The 18,972-nt window shown below is 31.9% G+C and overlaps 1 protein-coding gene, 1 long non-coding RNA gene and 1 pseudogene across 2 annotated transcripts; all 3 read right to left on the bottom strand.

Moving 5' to 3' along the window:
• Positions 1 to 2,646: 2,646 nt before the first annotated feature.
• LOC148205204 (uncharacterized) lies at positions 2,647 to 9,330 on the bottom strand. Its single transcript, XM_088110058.1, has 4 exons — positions 9,113 to 9,330; positions 3,340 to 3,405; positions 3,051 to 3,194; positions 2,647 to 2,896 (listed from the first exon to the last, which is right to left on the bottom strand). Exons 2-4 carry the CDS (start codon positions 3,355 to 3,357, stop codon positions 2,753 to 2,755), a joined length of 306 nt encoding a protein of 101 aa, XP_087966184.1. The 5' UTR covers positions 3,358 to 3,405; positions 9,113 to 9,330; the 3' UTR covers positions 2,647 to 2,752.
• On the bottom strand, positions 4,761 to 7,780 carry LOC148205205 (uncharacterized; annotated as a pseudogene).
• A 4,597-nt stretch (positions 9,331 to 13,927) lies between the features above and the next one.
• Positions 13,928 to 16,257, bottom strand: LOC148205206 (uncharacterized). Its single transcript, XR_015785056.1, has 3 exons — positions 15,426 to 16,257; positions 14,204 to 14,299; positions 13,928 to 14,128 (listed from the first exon to the last, which is right to left on the bottom strand). It is a non-coding gene; the product is annotated as an uncharacterized LOC148205206 (long non-coding RNA).
• Positions 16,258 to 18,972: the final 2,715 nt, after the last annotated feature.

Here is an 18,972-nt window from a genome sequence, read left to right on the forward strand (position 1 = left end):
AATGACTATTTGTAAATGTTTGCAAGTAAACAATAATATAATAAATAATGCTATTATAAATTGTTAAAGAAACTTTTCATTTTGATTCAAATAAAAGTTCATGAATTTTTTAAGACGGAAACTGTTGAAAAGTCCTATAAAGTTAAAGGAAAAGAGAAAATAGTTGCGCAAATGCATTAGTATTTTTTATTATCCGAAAATATAATAATAATGTCACCATCATTTTTTTGTAATGACTATTTGCACAATTTTATAGTTTTATTCAAGCATTACGAAAAGCATGAAAATAATGGTTTCATATTGGCGTTGAATGTTTCGTAAATTAATTGTCAAATTTTATTTCAGAAAAAGAATTTCAATTTTTAGAAGGAAAATTCCACAGCCGGGAGTTGAACCCGGATTTCATCATTGAAATTAACCTGGTGTGCTACTACGGATACTTCGAAGACAGACTACAGAGAAAATTACTTAAATTAATTTCCCACTGAGTGCCTTATATAGGGCAACATTTTTCATTTTCAAGGTTTCCAATAGTATCATTTATTTTTCGATTCGTACAAACTGACTGTATTTTGGCAAATGATTTTATATTTCCTTTCTCAATAATATATTTGCCATCATAAAGAAGATCTATGTGATGAATTGAATAAATATAAAACAATAATAACGTCGTACATTTCTAAAGGTTACAAAAACAAAAAATACCCTGTTCAATAGAAGTAGTTGAAAGATGTAGAAGATATTTGTAAATTACCGTAGTTTTGTCTAGAATAAATCTACTAGTCGTTTCTGGGACGATTTAATCCGTTAGTTCCCACTTGAAAACCAAGGTTTTGAACAACGATGAATGGACATCTTGTTAGACCGTACTGGTGGCATCAAACCACGATCTTTAGTTGGACATTTCTACCATACCTTTTTTATCTTGACAATACAATTTTCTCCGTGGAGATATTCGTTATCGACATGCGATTCCTCAACGAAAATGAGTCTACATATGTCACGGTGACTTGCGAAAGTCTTGGGAAATTGCGATGTGTGCGAAGAAATGTGCTTCCGTGAAGCGTCTACTTGTGTTGTCAGATATTATATTTTACATGTTAGGGGATGCACAACAGTGCGATGTTAGTCAATATCTTGTATATCAATTTGTTCCATAAATTTCGATTCTCTAGTTTGTAAACACAGGGAATAGCTCTGTAATCAAGACGCATCACCAATGAACAAGACACTCAGTTATTTGAAAAATTAAAAGTTCACAATTAATGTATTTTAGAAAATGAAAAAATTAGGTAGGGATTAATGACTATTTGTAAATGTTTGCAAGTAAACAATAATATAATAAATAATGCTATTATAAATTGTTAAAGAAACTTTTCATTTTGATTCAAATAAAAGTTCATGAATTTTTTAAGACGGAAACTGTTGAAAAGTCCTATAAAGTTAAAGGAAAAGAGAAAATAGTTGCGCAAATGCATTAGTATTTTTTATTATCCGAAAATATAATAATAATGTCACCATCATTTTTTTGTAATGACTATTTGCACAATTTTATAGTTTTATTCAAGCATTACGAAAAGCATGAAAATAATGGTTTCATATTGGCGTTGAATGTTTCGTAAATTAATTGTCAAATTTTATTTCAGAAAAAGAATTTCAATTTTTAGAAGGAAAATTCCACAGCCGGGAGTTGAACCCGGATTTCATCATTGAAATTAACCTGGTGTGCTACTACGGATACTTCGAAGACAGACTACAGAGAAAATTACTTAAATTAATTTCCCACTGAGTGCCTTATATAGGCCAACATTTTTCATTTTCAAGGTTTCCAATACACTACAAAAAAAAGCTTATTTAGAGGGGGTTTTATTTTCAATTTGCGGGGGTTTTTACCCTCCGCTAAATAAATTCCGGAGGTTTTTTAAACCCCCGCAGTTTGAGTCGCCACAAATTATCTGCGGGGTTTTTTTTGCCCCCTGGTATCATATTCAATTTGCGGGGGTTTTTCTGCGGAGGGTAAAAACCTCCTCTATATATTCAATTTGCGAGGGTTTTTCGGCGGAGGGTAAAAACCTCCTCTATTACTGACTATTATTTTGAGGGGGGTTTTTAACCTCCTTTATATTTTTGTCACTTTTTTGTTTAATGATTATTAAAATATATAATATCGTTTTTTGTTTGATGATTATTAAAATATATAATAACTATCTATTTCCATTAATTTTTTTTTTCAATTTCAAAATTAAATAAATTTAATTTTTTTCTAAAATTATTAAATACCAAACAAATATGATTCATGTGATTAAAAGAAGATTGGAAACAGGTCTTTATCCATTGGGAATTGCTGCACTAAAGTCTAGATTCATGAATATTGAGATTCATGAATATTGCTTATATTGTCCTCATAAGATTCCACTAACCATACATTTACTCTACATAAATGAAATTATTTCTGAAATGTATATAAAGCATATGTCCTGCTGAGTGCATTTTTTGCTCTAGTAATTCATCAAAACTAAATCTTGAACTGATAGATTCATTTCATTCAGATAATCAGAAAGTTCGTAAGAAAGCAGAAACCCTTTGTGAAGGAGAAAAATATTTCTTCTATTCTTAAGCATTCAATAAAATTATTCATCCTTTGCATGTCTCTACTAATTTCATTTCATACCAAGCCAAGTATTTCCAATTTATTTAAGGATCATGTTCAGACAGGTAAGCCTTGTAAGTCATTAATAATTCCTGAAGAAAATTAATAAAAAAAAAGGAAGTAGAAAGATGCCTCATTCTTGGCAGTTATATCTCTTCCACTCCCTTGGACAGGCCTCAAAGCAATTTCCAGATAGTCAGGGGGTGTTATTTTTCTGTTATCTTCTACTAGGTCCAAATAAAAGTCCTGCGAGCAAGAGGAAAGAGAAATAAGGTAAAGACTGAAACTAGATAACAGAAGTAGGCTAAAATGACATAAGGACACACGGTCAGAAATTAAGAATTTCAAGTTTCCCAAAATATGAGGTGAAACAATGACAAAAGGTTTGTAAGCAACTCACTCTAAGAAGCCAGACAAAAATAGGGGAAAATTGACCCAGTTCAGACACCGAACTCCTCCCTCCAGATGCTCTAACACGAATGTGCTTTGTCATCTGAGTGACAAGAGAAAGTCCATCAAGAGCAGCCTCATCGATACCACCCATCTACAAAAGAGAAAATAGGGAATGAATTTGTATCTTCACGAGTGGATCAACAAACTGGTCACTAAATTATCAAAATCAAAAAGTATGCAGAAGTAAAAGCACACTCAATTATACGTAAATATAAGATTTTATAAGATAACCCAACCTGGTTATAAATAAACATGCTAGACAAAAGGACAGCCAATGAGAAGATCTGGGTGCTATATGTTCCCTGTACATTAAGAAAAACAGAGAAAAAGAAGGAAAGAACATCACAACGGATGGAAATGGCTACCTACGTATACACACATAAAAATGAATCATATTTGTTTCAGTGGTGTCCTAGTCATAAATTTCAGAAAGCTCTCTGGAATGCCTAATAAATTATATCTACCCTACGCCTAATAATCTATGCCATCCAGCCAAATACATCACACATATAAATGAGTTCGGATCTTATTACCTTTCCAAATGAGAGAACAAGCTAATAAAGAGTCACAATTCAGAAAGGTAACTTCTCCTTCTTAACCTGAAACTGAGAAATCAAACATGTGGTACATATCATTTACCTTTAAGAAATCAAGCATGAGTGAATTATACATGCATTGAAAATAATTGAAAATAATAAATGACTATTAATTATATTTTCAACTCATACATTTGACTAATTGATATCCTCGTCTAAATGGTTTGTAGCCAATTGAACATATTCATTGTCATTACTATAAAATTTTTCCAACTCTTGATCTTGGTATGGTTCGTTTTCATATAACTCTTCTTGTACCTCTTCTCCCATTTCATACAAATCTCTTGGCTTTAAATGCACAGCAACACTCCATCCTTCATTAACCACATCATCAACATAATATACCATTTGTGCTTGAGATGCCTCAATATAAGGTTCATGTTCTTCACGGTTTCCAATATGAATAAGTCTATCAAAGTTAACACAATTAAAATTCCATTGATCCTTTTTATATCCTCTCTCTCTTGTAGTATCTACCCACTTACACTTGAAAAGAACAACTTTGAATCGACCATAATAATTAAGCTCAATAATATCCTCCAACTTTCCATAATAGGATAAGTCTGCTTGCCTTAAGTTCCTATCAACAGTACTTGAAACACAAGCTGTATTAGATGTTAAAAAGACACCACTATTTTGTGTTCTCAATCCCTCATCACGAGTCAATGTTCGAAATTTGAACCCATTGATGTTGTAAGCAGTAAATCTTCTAGCATTATCCAATGGACCTCGTGCTAGAAACTTCAAGTCAGTAGACATTGAATTTATTGTTTCTGGATTCATAATCTAAACAAGGAAATAATGTTAGACATAATTAAAAGATAACTTGGTAAGTAAGAGAAAGTGTTCTATTTGATCACCCACCCGCCTTTGAAACCAATCAACAAACTCTTTAAACACTCTAGTTTCTATCTCAGTAGTTGAAGGTCGCCTTCCTCTTGATCTTCTTTTTATTAGATCTCTAAATTCACTACAAAAATTAATTACATTAAATGCATAAAATACAAGAATAATGTGGTTCAATTTGTTTAACTACAAATCACACACTTAATGTAGTGTACTTACTCAACAAACGGTGTGACTATCGCACAATTTAAAAGCACATATCGATGGGCTTGTAGCTTTTGCATATGAGTTAAAGTAAACATTGAGGAACCTCCTACCACCTTCCCACCTAGTGGGAATATAGATGACACAAAACACTCATTATCATTTGGGTTATCACAAACACGTTGTTGTCTATTGAACCTTGTCTCTATATCTTCAATGTATCTAGAACAAAAAGTAAGAGACTCTTCAGCTAAGTATCCCTCAGCTATAGAACCTTCTGGTTGTGCCTTGTTTCGTACAAAGGTCTTTAAATGACCTAATTCCCTATAATAATGATAAATAATTACATTAAATAAATTGGACACATATAATATCATACCTTGAACTAAAAGTAGTTAGCAATTACCTCTCTATAGGATACATATATCGATAATGAACTGGACCTCCAAGCTTTGCTTCCTCTACCAAATGAACAGTTAAATGAACCATAACTGTGAAGAATGATGGTGGGAATAACATTTCTAAGTGGCAAAGTGTAACCACAATACGATTTTGAAGCATTTCAAGGTCTTCAAGATTTAAGCTTTTACTACAAAGGGCCTTAAAAAATGAGCAAAACTCCACCAAGGTTGCAGTGACATGGTTTGGTAACAAATTACGTATTGCCAACGGAAGTAATTGCTCCATTATAATATGGCAATCGTGACTTTTTAGTCCTGATATTTTATGTTGAACATCATCAACACATCTAGAAATGTTACTTGAGTAACCATCAGGTACTAAAACATTTTTCAAAGTTTTGAGGAACAACCTTTTGGTATCACGAGTTAGTGAAAACAAAGCAAGGTGGTATCTTCCATTATCATCTGGCCAAAGATCCTGTCTTATGCCCATTTCCTTCAAATCTTTCCTTGCATTAAGATTGTCTTTGGATTTAGGCTTTTCATTCAACAAAGTATAGATTAAATTGTCAAATACATTCTTTTCAATGTGCATGAAGTCTAAATTGTGACGTAACAAATTAGACTCCCAATATGGAAGTTCAAAAAAAATGCTTCTTTTATTCCACTATTTAACTTCTTGTCTGCATCTTTTTCCTTTACCATCCAAATGAATTCCTCTCCCAAATGTAACATTAATATTTTCCACTTGCCTAAAAATGTCAGATCTTGATAATTTTAGTGGTGGATTTCGTTCTTCAATGCTTCCATCAAAGCGAACACGATTCAATCTAAATCTATGGTTTCTACTTAAAAAGCGACGATGTCCCATAAAACACCACTTCCTACTATGAGGAAGACGACAAGGTTCTGCATCAAAGTTACAAGTAGGGCAAGCTAAACCTGTGTGTGTGTTCCAACCAGATAAAATACCAAGGCCAGGAAAGTCACTAATTGTCCACATAAGAGCTGCTCGCATTCTAAAAGTTTCATTCAATGAAGAATCAAAGGTCTCCACCCCATCATTCCATAGCTCACGTAACTCATCCACAAGGGGTTGTAAGTACACATCAATACTATTTCCAAGCATCTGCTTACCTGGAATGATCATGGATAGGATCAATGAAGTGTGCTTCATACAAAGCCAAGGTGGAAGATTGTATGGAATTAAAAACACTGGCCAAATACTATAAGTAGAACTCATAGTGCCAAAAGGATTAAAACCATCACTAGCAAGGCCTAAGCGAACATTTCGAGGATCTAAAGCAAATTCAGGATGCATTACACTAAATGTCTTCCATGCCTCACCATCCCTTGGATGCCTTATAACTCCATCCTTGTTCTCTGAAGAATGCCATCTCATATGCTCTGCAGTCTTAGAGCACATAAACAATCTTTGCAATCTTGGTTTCAAAGGAAAGTAACGTAAAACTTTTGCAGGTTGCTTTTTTTTCTTCTTTGGGTTCCATCTAGATGTACCACAATGTTTGCATGTTTGCAAATCCTTTTCATCATCTCTTAAATATAACATACAATGATTTGGACATGCATCTATTTTGGTATAGTTAAGACCAAGTTTGTTGATGATTTTCTTAGCCTCATAAAAAGAAAGAGGCAACTTTGCTTCACTAAATGCATCTCTTAGCAAATCTAGGATCATAGTCATTGCCTTGTCACTTAATCCACACAAAACCTTGATATGATATAATTTGATTACAAACTCTAATTTTGTGTACTTGCTCCCGTCACACAATATTTGATTTCCGTCATTGAGAAACTCATTAAATTCATTATGATTCTCCCTTGGCCTTTCATTAATAACATCATCTTCACCCAATGGTTGTGATCTGCCTATATTAGTACCTTCTTGCCTATAATGTCCAAATGCTTCATTTATCATTGTTTCCATTGGATTTTCAAAATGAAATGTCTCTTGTGACTCATCTTCATTTCTAGAAATATCTTGTCTTTGCCTCTCACCATGAAGATTCCAAATAACATAATTTATGGGAAATTGTTTTAAAATCAAGTGCTCCTCAACTATGCCTCTAGCTTGCCATTTCACAAACCCACATTTGGGGCATGGACATCGAATTGTGTCTCCAGAGGCCCCATTCTCAAAAGCAAAATCTAAGAATTTTTGCAAACCAATTGAGTATTCAACTGTATTTCGGGGCTTAGTTATCCAAGATTTATCCATTCAAAAATATTCCTAAACAAAATAAAATACACTAACACATGAAAAAGAATACAATATTCATGGAAAATACAAATAAATAATGAATTAGAAAAAATGAAATACTTGTTTCTACTAACCAATACAGCAAAATTTACTGGTATAAACAGCAAGGAAATAATGCTGAAACAGCCAGCAACATTACAGAAAACAGCAAGCAATCACTACTAAAAACAGCAAACAGTAATGACAGAAAGTGCAGAATGTGCAGAATTCTGATACAGCAACTGCACAAAATCTAACCAGCAACAGCAGAATAAAATTCTGGACAGTAGCAATATTTTAATCAAATGCATTATCTAGTAATACCTATGAATGGTTCAGTAAAATAGAGTAACCAATATGACCATACAGACCATCAGACAATTCTTCCCATGAATCCTCACTATTCATACTACTTTAATTGTCCATTTACAAGATATTAAAAAACAGACAAGACAATCACAATCACATTATATCATAAACGTACCCAAACAATAGTTTAACCAAGAATCACAAGATGATAAGGTTAATAAAATTTATCCACACAATTATACACAACGTATCATGTAGTCTTTCACATTATTCACACACAAACTCATTAAACCGAATGTTCATCAGGGTATAACAATTCATTCACTCATTCAACCAAGTCATTTCAATTCAACCAAATTGATAAGAATACCATTTCACAATTTCTTTAACAATCACAAATGGCATTTCAAAGAGATTTACCTCCCCATAATCATTGTTCTACAGCAGATTAAATAAATAATCCAAACCATAAAATTACCCATCATTTTATTAACACCTAAGACAACCTACTAATACCCAACTCTTTTCATATTTCAATGAAACCTGAAACAACCACAACCTTCATCCAAAGGTACACAAATTTCCAGATTATAACAAGACCATTCAACTTCAATATGCATTAATTCAAAAAGAATTCATACAACCCAATTTAACCCTTTAAACATCCCCAAACATACACCTATTATTCCAGCTCATAATTATATCCAATATGAATATCAAGTTCTTAATTTACAATTAGAAATTAAAACACATGATATACCCATTTCCACCCACCAACTATCATATTCACTTTTCTACTTAACAGAGATAATACTCATTTAAGATTTTCATTTAGCAAAAAAAATTACAAATTAATAGAAATTATACATTATCACATTTCGAACAACCAATTCAAACCAAGATAGCTCCTGATACCAATAACACATATATCTATAATTTTTGGAACAACCAACATATCGAAACGGTTCCAAAGAATCAAACCACGAACACCAATTGTTTTCAAACGTTTACATGCAGCTTATTAAAACAAGAAAGACAAGATCCCCATACCTTTTCCGAATTCTTACCACCTCCAAAATCCTACTTTTGCTTACCATCTTTGTTTCCCGATTTAAAACCACAACAAATATGGATATATCTTGATGCACTTTTGAAGTATTAAAACACATACACCACTCAATAAAATGCATAAACTTGATGAATTAGACACTTTCCAGTTAATATTCATTTGACCCTACAAAAACTGAAAGAAAACCAAATGTCGAACTCAAGTTACTCGTTGATGAAAAACATGATTGAAACTGGGAAGAAGATAACCCACTAAAGTGACGCAGAATGAACTCAATAAAACGCTGCACCAAATAAAAGCACAAAGAGTTGTAGAACGATGTACCTCCGTGACGTTATGAGCTCCGCTGTCTGCCGGTCCGCAGAACCCCCGTTGCAGCTTCGTCCACCGACTACGAATCTGAAAGGAAAAGGAAACACGGGCAATCCAAAGGAGAAATGAAAGAAATGAATGACAACAGGAAATAGAAGAAGGAAGAAAGGAAGATTGCGTACCTGCGAGGGAGAAATCAGATGGAATGATTTTGCGGATGGAATTAAGGGGGGAACTAATTTTAGGGTTCAGTGGAAGGGAGAAATTGAATCAGAAATTAGACGAAAATATTGGGTTTAGGTAGATGGGTTTAAGATATGAGGGAATAAAATTTTAGGATTGGTAAAAGAAAACTTAAAGTAAAATTTTTAGAGGGAAAAATGTAAAAGAATTAGTAAATGAAGAAAAAAAATATATTATTATTTGAGGAGGTTATAAACCTCTCTTAAAAGGAATTAAAACTCCCACAAACATTGTCAGTTAAATAATTTAAATTAAACATCTTAAGTTGTGTTAATTTGAGGGGGTTTTTTAAACCCTCTCCAAAATAACCCCCTCTAAACAAGATTTTTTTTGTAGTCATAGTATCATTTATTTTTCCATTCGTACAAACTGACTGTATTTTGGCAAATGATTTTAAATTTCCTTTCTCAATAATATATTTGCCATCATAAAGAAGATCTATGTGATGAATTGAATAAATATAAAACAATAATAACGTCGTACATTTCTAAATGTTACAGAAACAAAAAATACCCTGTTGAACAGAAGTAGTTGAAAGATGTAGAAGATATTTGTAAATTACCGTAGTTTTGTCTAGAATAAATCTACTAGTCGTTTCTGGGACGATTTAATCCATTAGTTCCCACTTGAAAATCGAGGTTTTGAACAACGATGAATGGACATCTTGTTAGACCGTACTGGTGGCATCAAACCACGATCTTTAGTTGGACATTTCTACCATACCTTTTTTATCTTGACAATACAATTTTCTCCGTGGAGATATTCGTTATCGACATGCGATTCCTCAACGAAAATTAGTCTACATATGTCACGGTGACTTGCGAAAGTCTTGGGAAATTGCGATGTGTGCGAAGAAATGTGTTTTCGTGAAGCGTCTACTTGTGTTGTCAGAAATTATATTTTGCATGTTAGGGGATGCACAACAGTGCGATGTTAGTCAATATCTTGTATATCAATTTGTTCCATAAATTTCGATTCTCTCGTTTGTAATCACAGGGAATAGCTCTGTAATCAAGACGCATCACCAATGAACAAGACACTCAGTTATTTCAAAAATTAAAAGTTCACAATTAATGTATTTTAGAAAATGAAAAAATTAGGTAGGGATTAATGACTATTTGTAAATGTTTGCAAGTAAACAATAATATAATAAATAATGCTATTATAAATTGTTAAAGAAACTTTTCATTTTCATTCAAATAAAAGTTCATGAATTTTTTAAGACAGAAACTGTTGAAAAGTCCTATAAAGTTAAAGGAAAAGAAAAAATAGTTGCGCAAATGCATTAGTATTTTTTATTATCCGAAAATATAATAATAATGTCACCATCATTTTTTTGTAATGACTATTTGCACAATTTTATAGTTTTATTCAAGCATTACGAAAAGCGTGAAAATAATGGTTTCATATTGGCGTTGAATGTTTCGTAAATTAATTGTCAAATTTTATTTCAAAAAAAGACTTTCAATTTTTAAAAGGAAAATTCCGCAGCCGGGAGTTGAACCCGAATTTCATCATTGAAATTAACCTGGTGTGCTACTACGGATACTTTGAAGACAGACTACAGAGAAAATTACTTAAATTAATTTCCCACTGAGTGCATTACATAGGCCAACATTTTTCATTTTCAAGGTTTCCAATATTATCATTTATTTTTCCATTCGTACAAACTGACTGTATTTTGGCAAATGATTTTATATTTCCTTTCTCAATAATATATTTGCCATCATAAAGAAGATCTATGTGATGAATTGAATAAATATAAAACAATAATAACGTCGTACATTTCTAAAGGTTACAGAAACAAAAAATACCCTGTTAAACAGAAGTAGTTGAAAGATGTAGAAGATATTTGTAAATTACCGTAGTTTTGTCTAGAATAAATCTACTAGTCGTTTCTGGGACGATTTAATCCGTTAGTTCCCACTTGAAAACCAAGGTTTTGAACAACGATGAATGGACATCTTGTTAGACCGTACTGGTGGCATCAAACCACGATCTTTAGTTGGACATTTCTACCATACCTTTTTTATCTTGACAATACAATTTTCTCCGTGGAGATATTCGTTATCGACATGCGATTCCTCAACGAAAATGAGTCTACATATGTCACGGTGACTTGCGAAAGTCTTGGGAAATTGCGATGTGTGCGAAGAAATGTGTTTTCGTGAAGCGTCTACTTGTGTTGTCAGATATTATATTTTACATGTTAGGGGATGCATAACAGTGCGATGTTAGTCAATATCTTGTATATCAATTTGTTCCATAAATTTCGATTCTCTAGTTTGTAAACACAGGGAATAGCTCTGTAATCAAGACGCATCACCAATGAACAAGACACTCGGTTATTTGAAAAATTAAAAGTTCACAATTAATGTATTTTAGAAAATGAAAAAATTAGGTAGGGATTAATGACTATTTGTAAATGTTTGCAAGTAAACAATAATATAATAAATAATGCTATTATAAATTGTTAAAGAAACTTTTCATTTTGATTCAAATAAAAGTTCATGAATTTTTTAAGACGGAAACTGTTGAAAAGTCCTATAAAGTTAAAGGAAAAGAGAAAATAGTTGCGCAAATGCATTAGTATTTTTTATTATCCGAAAATATAATAATAATGTCACCATCATTTTTTTGTAATGACTATTTGCACAATTTTATAGTTTTATTCAAGCATTACGAAAAACATGAAAATAATGGTTTCATGTAGGAAAATTCCGTAGCCGGGAGTTGAACCCGGATTTCATCATTGAAATTAACCTGGTGTGCTACTACGGATACTTTGAAATCAGACTACAGAGAAAATTACTTAAATTAATTTCCCACTGAGTGCCTTATATAGGCCAACATTTTTCATTTTCAAGGTTTCCAATAGTATCATTTATTTTTCATTCGTACAAACTGATTGTATTTTGGCAAATGATTTATATTTCCTTCCTCAATAATATATTTGCCATCATAAAGAAGATATATGTGATGAATTGAATAAATATAAAACAATAATAACGTCGTACATTTCTAAAGGTTACAGAAACAAAAAATACCCTATTAAACAGAAGTAGTTGAAAGATGTAGAAGATATTTGTAAATTACCGTAGTTTTGTCTAGAATAAATCTACTAGTCGTTTCTGGGACGATTTAATCCGTTAGTTCCTACTTGAAAACCAAGGTTTTGAACAACGATGAATGAGAAATTTCGATGTGTGCGAAGAAATGTGTTTTCGTGAAGCGTCTACTTGTGTTGTCAGATATTATATTTTGCATGTTAGGGGATGCACAACAGTGCGATGTTAGTCAATATCTTGTATATCAATTTGTTCCATAAATTTCGATTCTCTAGTTTGTAATCACAGGGAATAGCTCTGTAATCAAGACGCATAACCAAATGAACAAGACACTCAGTTATTTGAAAAATTAAAAGTTCACAATTAATGTATTTTAGAAAATGAAAAAATTAGGTAGGGATTAATGACTATTTGTAAATGTTTGCAGGTAAACAATAATATAACAAATAATGCTATTATAAATTGTTAAAGAAACTTTTCATTTTGTTTCAAATAAAAGTTCATGAATTTTTTAAGACGGAAACGGTTGACAAGTCCTATAAAGTTAAAGGAAAAGAGAAAATAGTTGCGCAAATGCATTAGTATTTTTTATTATCCGAAAATATAATAATAATGTCACCATCATTTTTTTGTAATGACTATTTGCACAATTTTATAGTTTTATTCAAGCATTACGAAAAGCATGAAAATAATGGTTTCATATTGGCGTTGAATGTTTCGTAAATTAATTGTCAAATTTTATTTCAAAAAAAGAATTTCAATTTTTAAAAGGAAAATTCCGCAGCCGGGAGTTGAACCCGGATTTCATCATTGAAATTAACCTGGTGTGCTACTACGGATACTTTGAAGACAGACTACAGAGAAAATTACTTAAATTAATTTCCCACTGAGTGCCTTATATAGGCCAACATTTTTGATTTTCAAGGTTTCCAATAGTATCATTTATTTTTCCATTCGTACAAACTGACTGTATTTTGGCAAATGATTTTATATTTCCTTTCTCAATAATATACTTGCCATCATAAAGACACTAGTGGAAAAATGACTTTTTATAACGTACAAAAATGACATTTTATATCGTAGTTACTGGGGATATAGTTCTGGGCGATATAGTAAGTCTGCACATTTTATAACGTAGCAAAAATTTACGTTATAATATGTTCAACATATTATAACGTAGTTTCTGATGTACGTTATAATATGTGCAGTTTATTATAACAAATTCTGCATTTGTCCGTTATAATAGGTGGAAGATATTATAACGTAGAAAATTTTGTACGTTATAATATGTTATATATTATTACGTATATATTATTGTACGTTATAATATGTGATCAACATACCATATCATACATTGCTTAGTACGTTATAATAAATGTTTTTAAAAAAAAAATTGATTATTAAATTTGACATCCAATGAAATTATAATAATATTCCTGTATTATCATCTCATCCAATCCATTTATAATAAATATAGCTTTAAATAAACAAATTTATTGAAACTAACAAAATAGAATTCATTTCAAATATTAAATAGTCTAATATTTAATACATCATTTATACATGAAACTATATATTAAATCCAAAATATTACATTAATGTACATACACTATTTAAGTGTAGCCAAGTTTCTACTAACACTTAAAATAAAAGAAGCCCAGTTCCTTCTAATTTCTTCCATGTCTGCAGCTTCCATGGGAGATGAATCATTAAAGATCTACAAATAAAATAATAGAGTTAAAACAATATTGTAATGAATAGTTGGATAAGTATTTAGTTAGTATTTTAATACCTTATTCCATGATTCAATAATGTTTGTACAAATAATGGTATGCATGTGTTTCATTACATAATACCCACACTCATAGCTGCCCAATTGACGTCGACACTGCAAATTAAATACAAATAATGAAGACTCATTCAAATCAAAGACACAAAATATCAGATTATACTCTAGCTAGCCTTTGCACCATGTAGCTCTGTATATTTTGCTAAACCAAATTTCACAAAACCAACAACAGAACCAATTGGTCATAAAAATAACAATCACAAAACACAAAACAAAGAAGGTGAACGTCTCTTACATTAGGTGTGATTATTTGCATCTTCTTCCTAGAAATAGATGGAACACCCCACAACCTTGAATGAGCTTCCATCAGTGTGAGTTTCACAACTATTTTTTTTTTCTTCACCGGTTAGAACTTAAAAATCATCTAATAGAACATAGTCTATTACAGCGACGTTTCCCTTCTATTATTTACACATCTAATAGAACTTAAAAATCATCTTTCGTTTTTTATACTAAACCAGCAACAGGAAAATTTACTTAGCATTTCTAATTCATTCCCTTCTCCACACAAAGTAGCTTGCCCTCGAAAGTAACTTCACAGTATTGGTCTCTCACATACCCAATTAGTTATTTATTGCATTCTTAGTTACTTCATTGACAGAAGATCCAGCAGAAGATATCATGTTCCAGAGCAGAATTTGAATATAGATCAATGGCTTTAGACACTTGTAAACTTGTATGAATTAAACAACTCCTTCAAGAATTATAAATTTGTGATTTAAGAAGGTGAAATTGTACTATAGGCAGCCCTTAATATCACCTCCAATCCAGTATGTATATATAAAACACTTTCAAAAGAGGAAGATTTTTCAAATAATCTTGGCTTCACAACCAAATTAATCCCCCTTTTGAGTTGTTGAAGCCATTTAGTTAACATTAGCACTCCATCTAGGATCTCAAACAACAAAAGAAACAAACAAACATAGTGAAGTAAGAAAAGTAGACAAACAACCTAAAGTCCAGATTATTGACTAGATCAGCACAGATTAATAGACAAGCATCAACCCTCTTACTTTCTCTCTTTTGCAAATAATATTATCAAGTAAATAATGGTGAGTTTCGTTCCCAATCTGAAAGTGAAAGACCAGAAATGTGTCCTATATTATATGAGCAGTGAAGTTGTAGAAGTTGTAGAAAAACGTTGACAAAAGAGCATTGAACTCACCTATTAAAAACTGGTGTTAAATTTCAAAAAGGTCACAGATTTCTTGCAACAACAATGGCAGCATCAACAAGGTACACGTTTCTTCAAGTCTCGTAATGGCAGCATCAACAATGGCAGCATCTCAAATAGTAAGACCTGGATTTGTGAGAGAAGATGTGAAAGGTTCAATCCTTTACTAGGTGACCTGGATTTGTGAATAAAGTTGAATATATTGAAGCACAAATAGAAATTCTGATTTTATCTATATCTCAGGTTTGAACATAATACTTGTTAATTTGGAAGGCCTATCATACTCAAAATAAAGAAATTTAGCAATTTTTTAATGATGTTGGGATAAAGATTAAGCAAACTACTGAGGAAGATATAACTAAATCTTGATCCAGAAAATGACAACTGATAAAGCCTTTAACCACATTATATACAATTAATCATGAAAAATTAATAAAGCTATGGGGTAATTATATACAATGAATCATTTATAAATTGGTGACAACATAAACAGTAAAAAGAAATAGAAAGTTGGATAATTCCTTGTTTCCAACAGAGAAAGAAGTAACAAAATTGACAAAAGCTGGTGAGACAACAAAGCAAGGGAAAGAAAGCAAAATCCAAGACTACCATACTTGAAGCCGACTTTTCATATAATAAATATTAGTTATAACTAAATAATATGCAATCACTTTAGCTATCTTCATGAAAATAAAAGTATTCTTGGCGTATAAAAAATCATTCTACATGTGAAGGTTCTCCTGCTCCTGTAAAAGGAACTCTTCCATACACAATCTTATGCCACATTTATATATTAATAATCAAAGGCATATGACTTAGTATTATGCTTTGATGTAAAGGCAGCAAGAAAAATATACTTGAAGACTACTACTTCTACTCAGTGTGCCCTGCAATAACACTCCCAACAGACTTTACTTCAAAGTATCATCACACAACCTATATATATATAGACTCCTCTGTTTTCCCATTCTTCTTCAAAGGAACAAATTCAAAGGAAAGCTCTGTGCAATTTGTTCCATTACTTTTGTGTATATTATAGGCACCATTGGTGTTAATTGGAGAGTGTTGTAGGAAAGGGGATGAAAGTAAAGGTGGAGAGACAACAACTTAATATATCCAAGCATATGCCAATGCAGTGGTTGTAAGTTCAGATTTGTGAAAGCTACACATTGAGTTGCTTTGCTGTGTTTCCTACATTAAACGTACATAGCTTCGTCTCAACTTTAATGTCGCCTCAACTATGAAGAATAAATAGCTAAGTAGGAAAAGAAAGAAAGAACTTATACTCCAACAACAGTAGAAAACCTTTTTTATTTTTATTTCAAAGTAATATTTCCCACTTCCTTTCATTTCTTCATAAAAGTAGAAATCTCTTTATTTATTTCTCAAACTTTTCTTTTATTAATTTTTTTTTGTATCTTGGTTTTTTTCAATAATTATATTTTCTTCGATTTTTCTTGATACAAACTCCTCACATCCTTCTCCAGAGACAACCTTTCTTGAACAAATTATTATGTCAAATTGTTCTAAGGTTTAAGAAAATCGTGAAGACAAAGCTCATCAAATAAAAATACGTACAAATTATTATAACAGTAAATGGAGAGTGTATAAAATTTAATACAAATCAATATGGAGTGAGCAAATTGATTTAAGCATGGGCAGTTGAGAGAAAGAGTAGCAGAGATAATGGAAGAATACAGTTCAACATTACTATGCCCAATACACACGAGACTTAAAACACGATTTTTTGTTATTCAAGAATCAATGAAAACTAAATTAACAGGATAAAAAGAGGGGAAAAGTGTTACAGAGAGGAATGTGAACTATAATTACCTTCAAAATTCTCCAATCCCCGCTGTGGATAAGGCTCCCTTCTCCACCTCTCTCTCGTGTTAACGCCGCTAATTTCTCCACCAAACGAAACACAATCCCCACCAATCTAAGAAATTAGTGAAATTAATAGAAGAAAAACATAACAAATTAGGGAAAAACATAAAACCTACTTGGTTAGACTTCAGAGAATTCGACGAAGAGGCAGCGGAGCTACGTGAGCGGAAAGAGGCAGCGGAGCTGCGTGAGTGGAAAGAGGCAGCGGAGCGTGAGAGGAATGAGAGTGAGAGGGAACGTGAAGAGAGGAATGAGACGAACGCAATGAGACTGAGAGAAAACGTAAAGAGAGAAATGAGACGAAGAGGAAGAGAGGAATGAGAGTGAGAGGGAACGTGAAAAGAGGAATGAGAGTGAGAGGGAGCGTGAAAAGAGGAACGAGAGTGAGAGGGATCTGAGATATTATAACTGATTTCTAAAAGTCCGTTATAATACATCAATAATAGGTTTTCAACTTATTTACAAGTTTGCCACCGCTTTTCATATTATAATTGATTTTCAGAACTACGTTATAATATGTCTTAAACTTATTTACAAATTTGCCACCGCGTCTCATATTATAACTGATTTAAAAAACTACGTTATAATATCTCCCTATTATGATGGATAATTTTTGTCCGTTATAATAGGTTTGTTATAAAATGTCATTTTTCTACTAGTGAGAAGATCTATGTGATGAATTGAATAAATATAAAACAATAATAACGTCGTACATTTCTAAAGGTTACAGAAACAAAAAATACCCTGTTAAACAGAAGTAGTTGAAAGATGTAGAAGATATTTGTAAATTACCGTAGTTTTGTCTAGAATAAATCTACTAGTCGTTTCTGGGACGATTTAATCCGTTAGTTCCCACTTGAAAATCAAGGTTTTGAACAACGATGAATGGACATCTTGTTAGACCGTACTGGTGGCATCAAACCACGATCTTTAGTTGGACATTTCTACCATACCTTTTTTATCTTGACAATACAATTTTCTCCGTGGAGATATTCGTTATCGACATGCGATTCCTCAACGAAAATGAGTCTACATATGTCACGGTGACTTGCGAAAGTCTTGGGAAATTGCGATGTGTGCGAAGAAATGTGTTTTCGTGAAGCGTCTACTTGTGTTGCCAGATATTATATTTTACATGTTAGGGGATGCATAACAGTGCGATGTTAGTCAATATCTTGTATATCAATTTGTTCCATAAATTTCGATTCTCTAGTTTGTAAACACAGGGAATAGCTCTGTAATCAAGACGCATCACCAATGAACAAGACACTAAGTTATTTCAAAAATTAAAATTTCACAATTAATGTATTTTAGAAAATGAAAAAATTAGGTAGGGATTAATGACTATTTGTAAATGTTTGCAAGTAAACAATAATATAATAAATAATGCTATTATAAATTGTTAAAGAAACTTTTCATTTTGATTCAAATAAAAGTTCATGAATTTTTTAAGACGGAAACTGTTGAAAAGTCCTATAAAGTTAAAGGAAAAGAGAAAATAGTTGCGTAAATGCATTAGTATTTTTTATTATCCGAAAATATAATAATAATGTCACCATCATTTTTTTGTAATGACTATTTGCACAATTTTATAGTTTTATTCAAGCATTACGAAAGACATGAAAATAATGGTTTCATATAGGAAAATTCC

The sequence above is a fragment of the Vigna umbellata genome, chromosome 1 (assembly GCF_029865625.1).
Source record: "Vigna umbellata cultivar VRB3 chromosome 1, Vumbellata_1.0, whole genome shotgun sequence".
Classification (NCBI taxonomy): Eukaryota; Viridiplantae; Streptophyta; class Magnoliopsida; order Fabales; family Fabaceae; genus Vigna; species Vigna umbellata.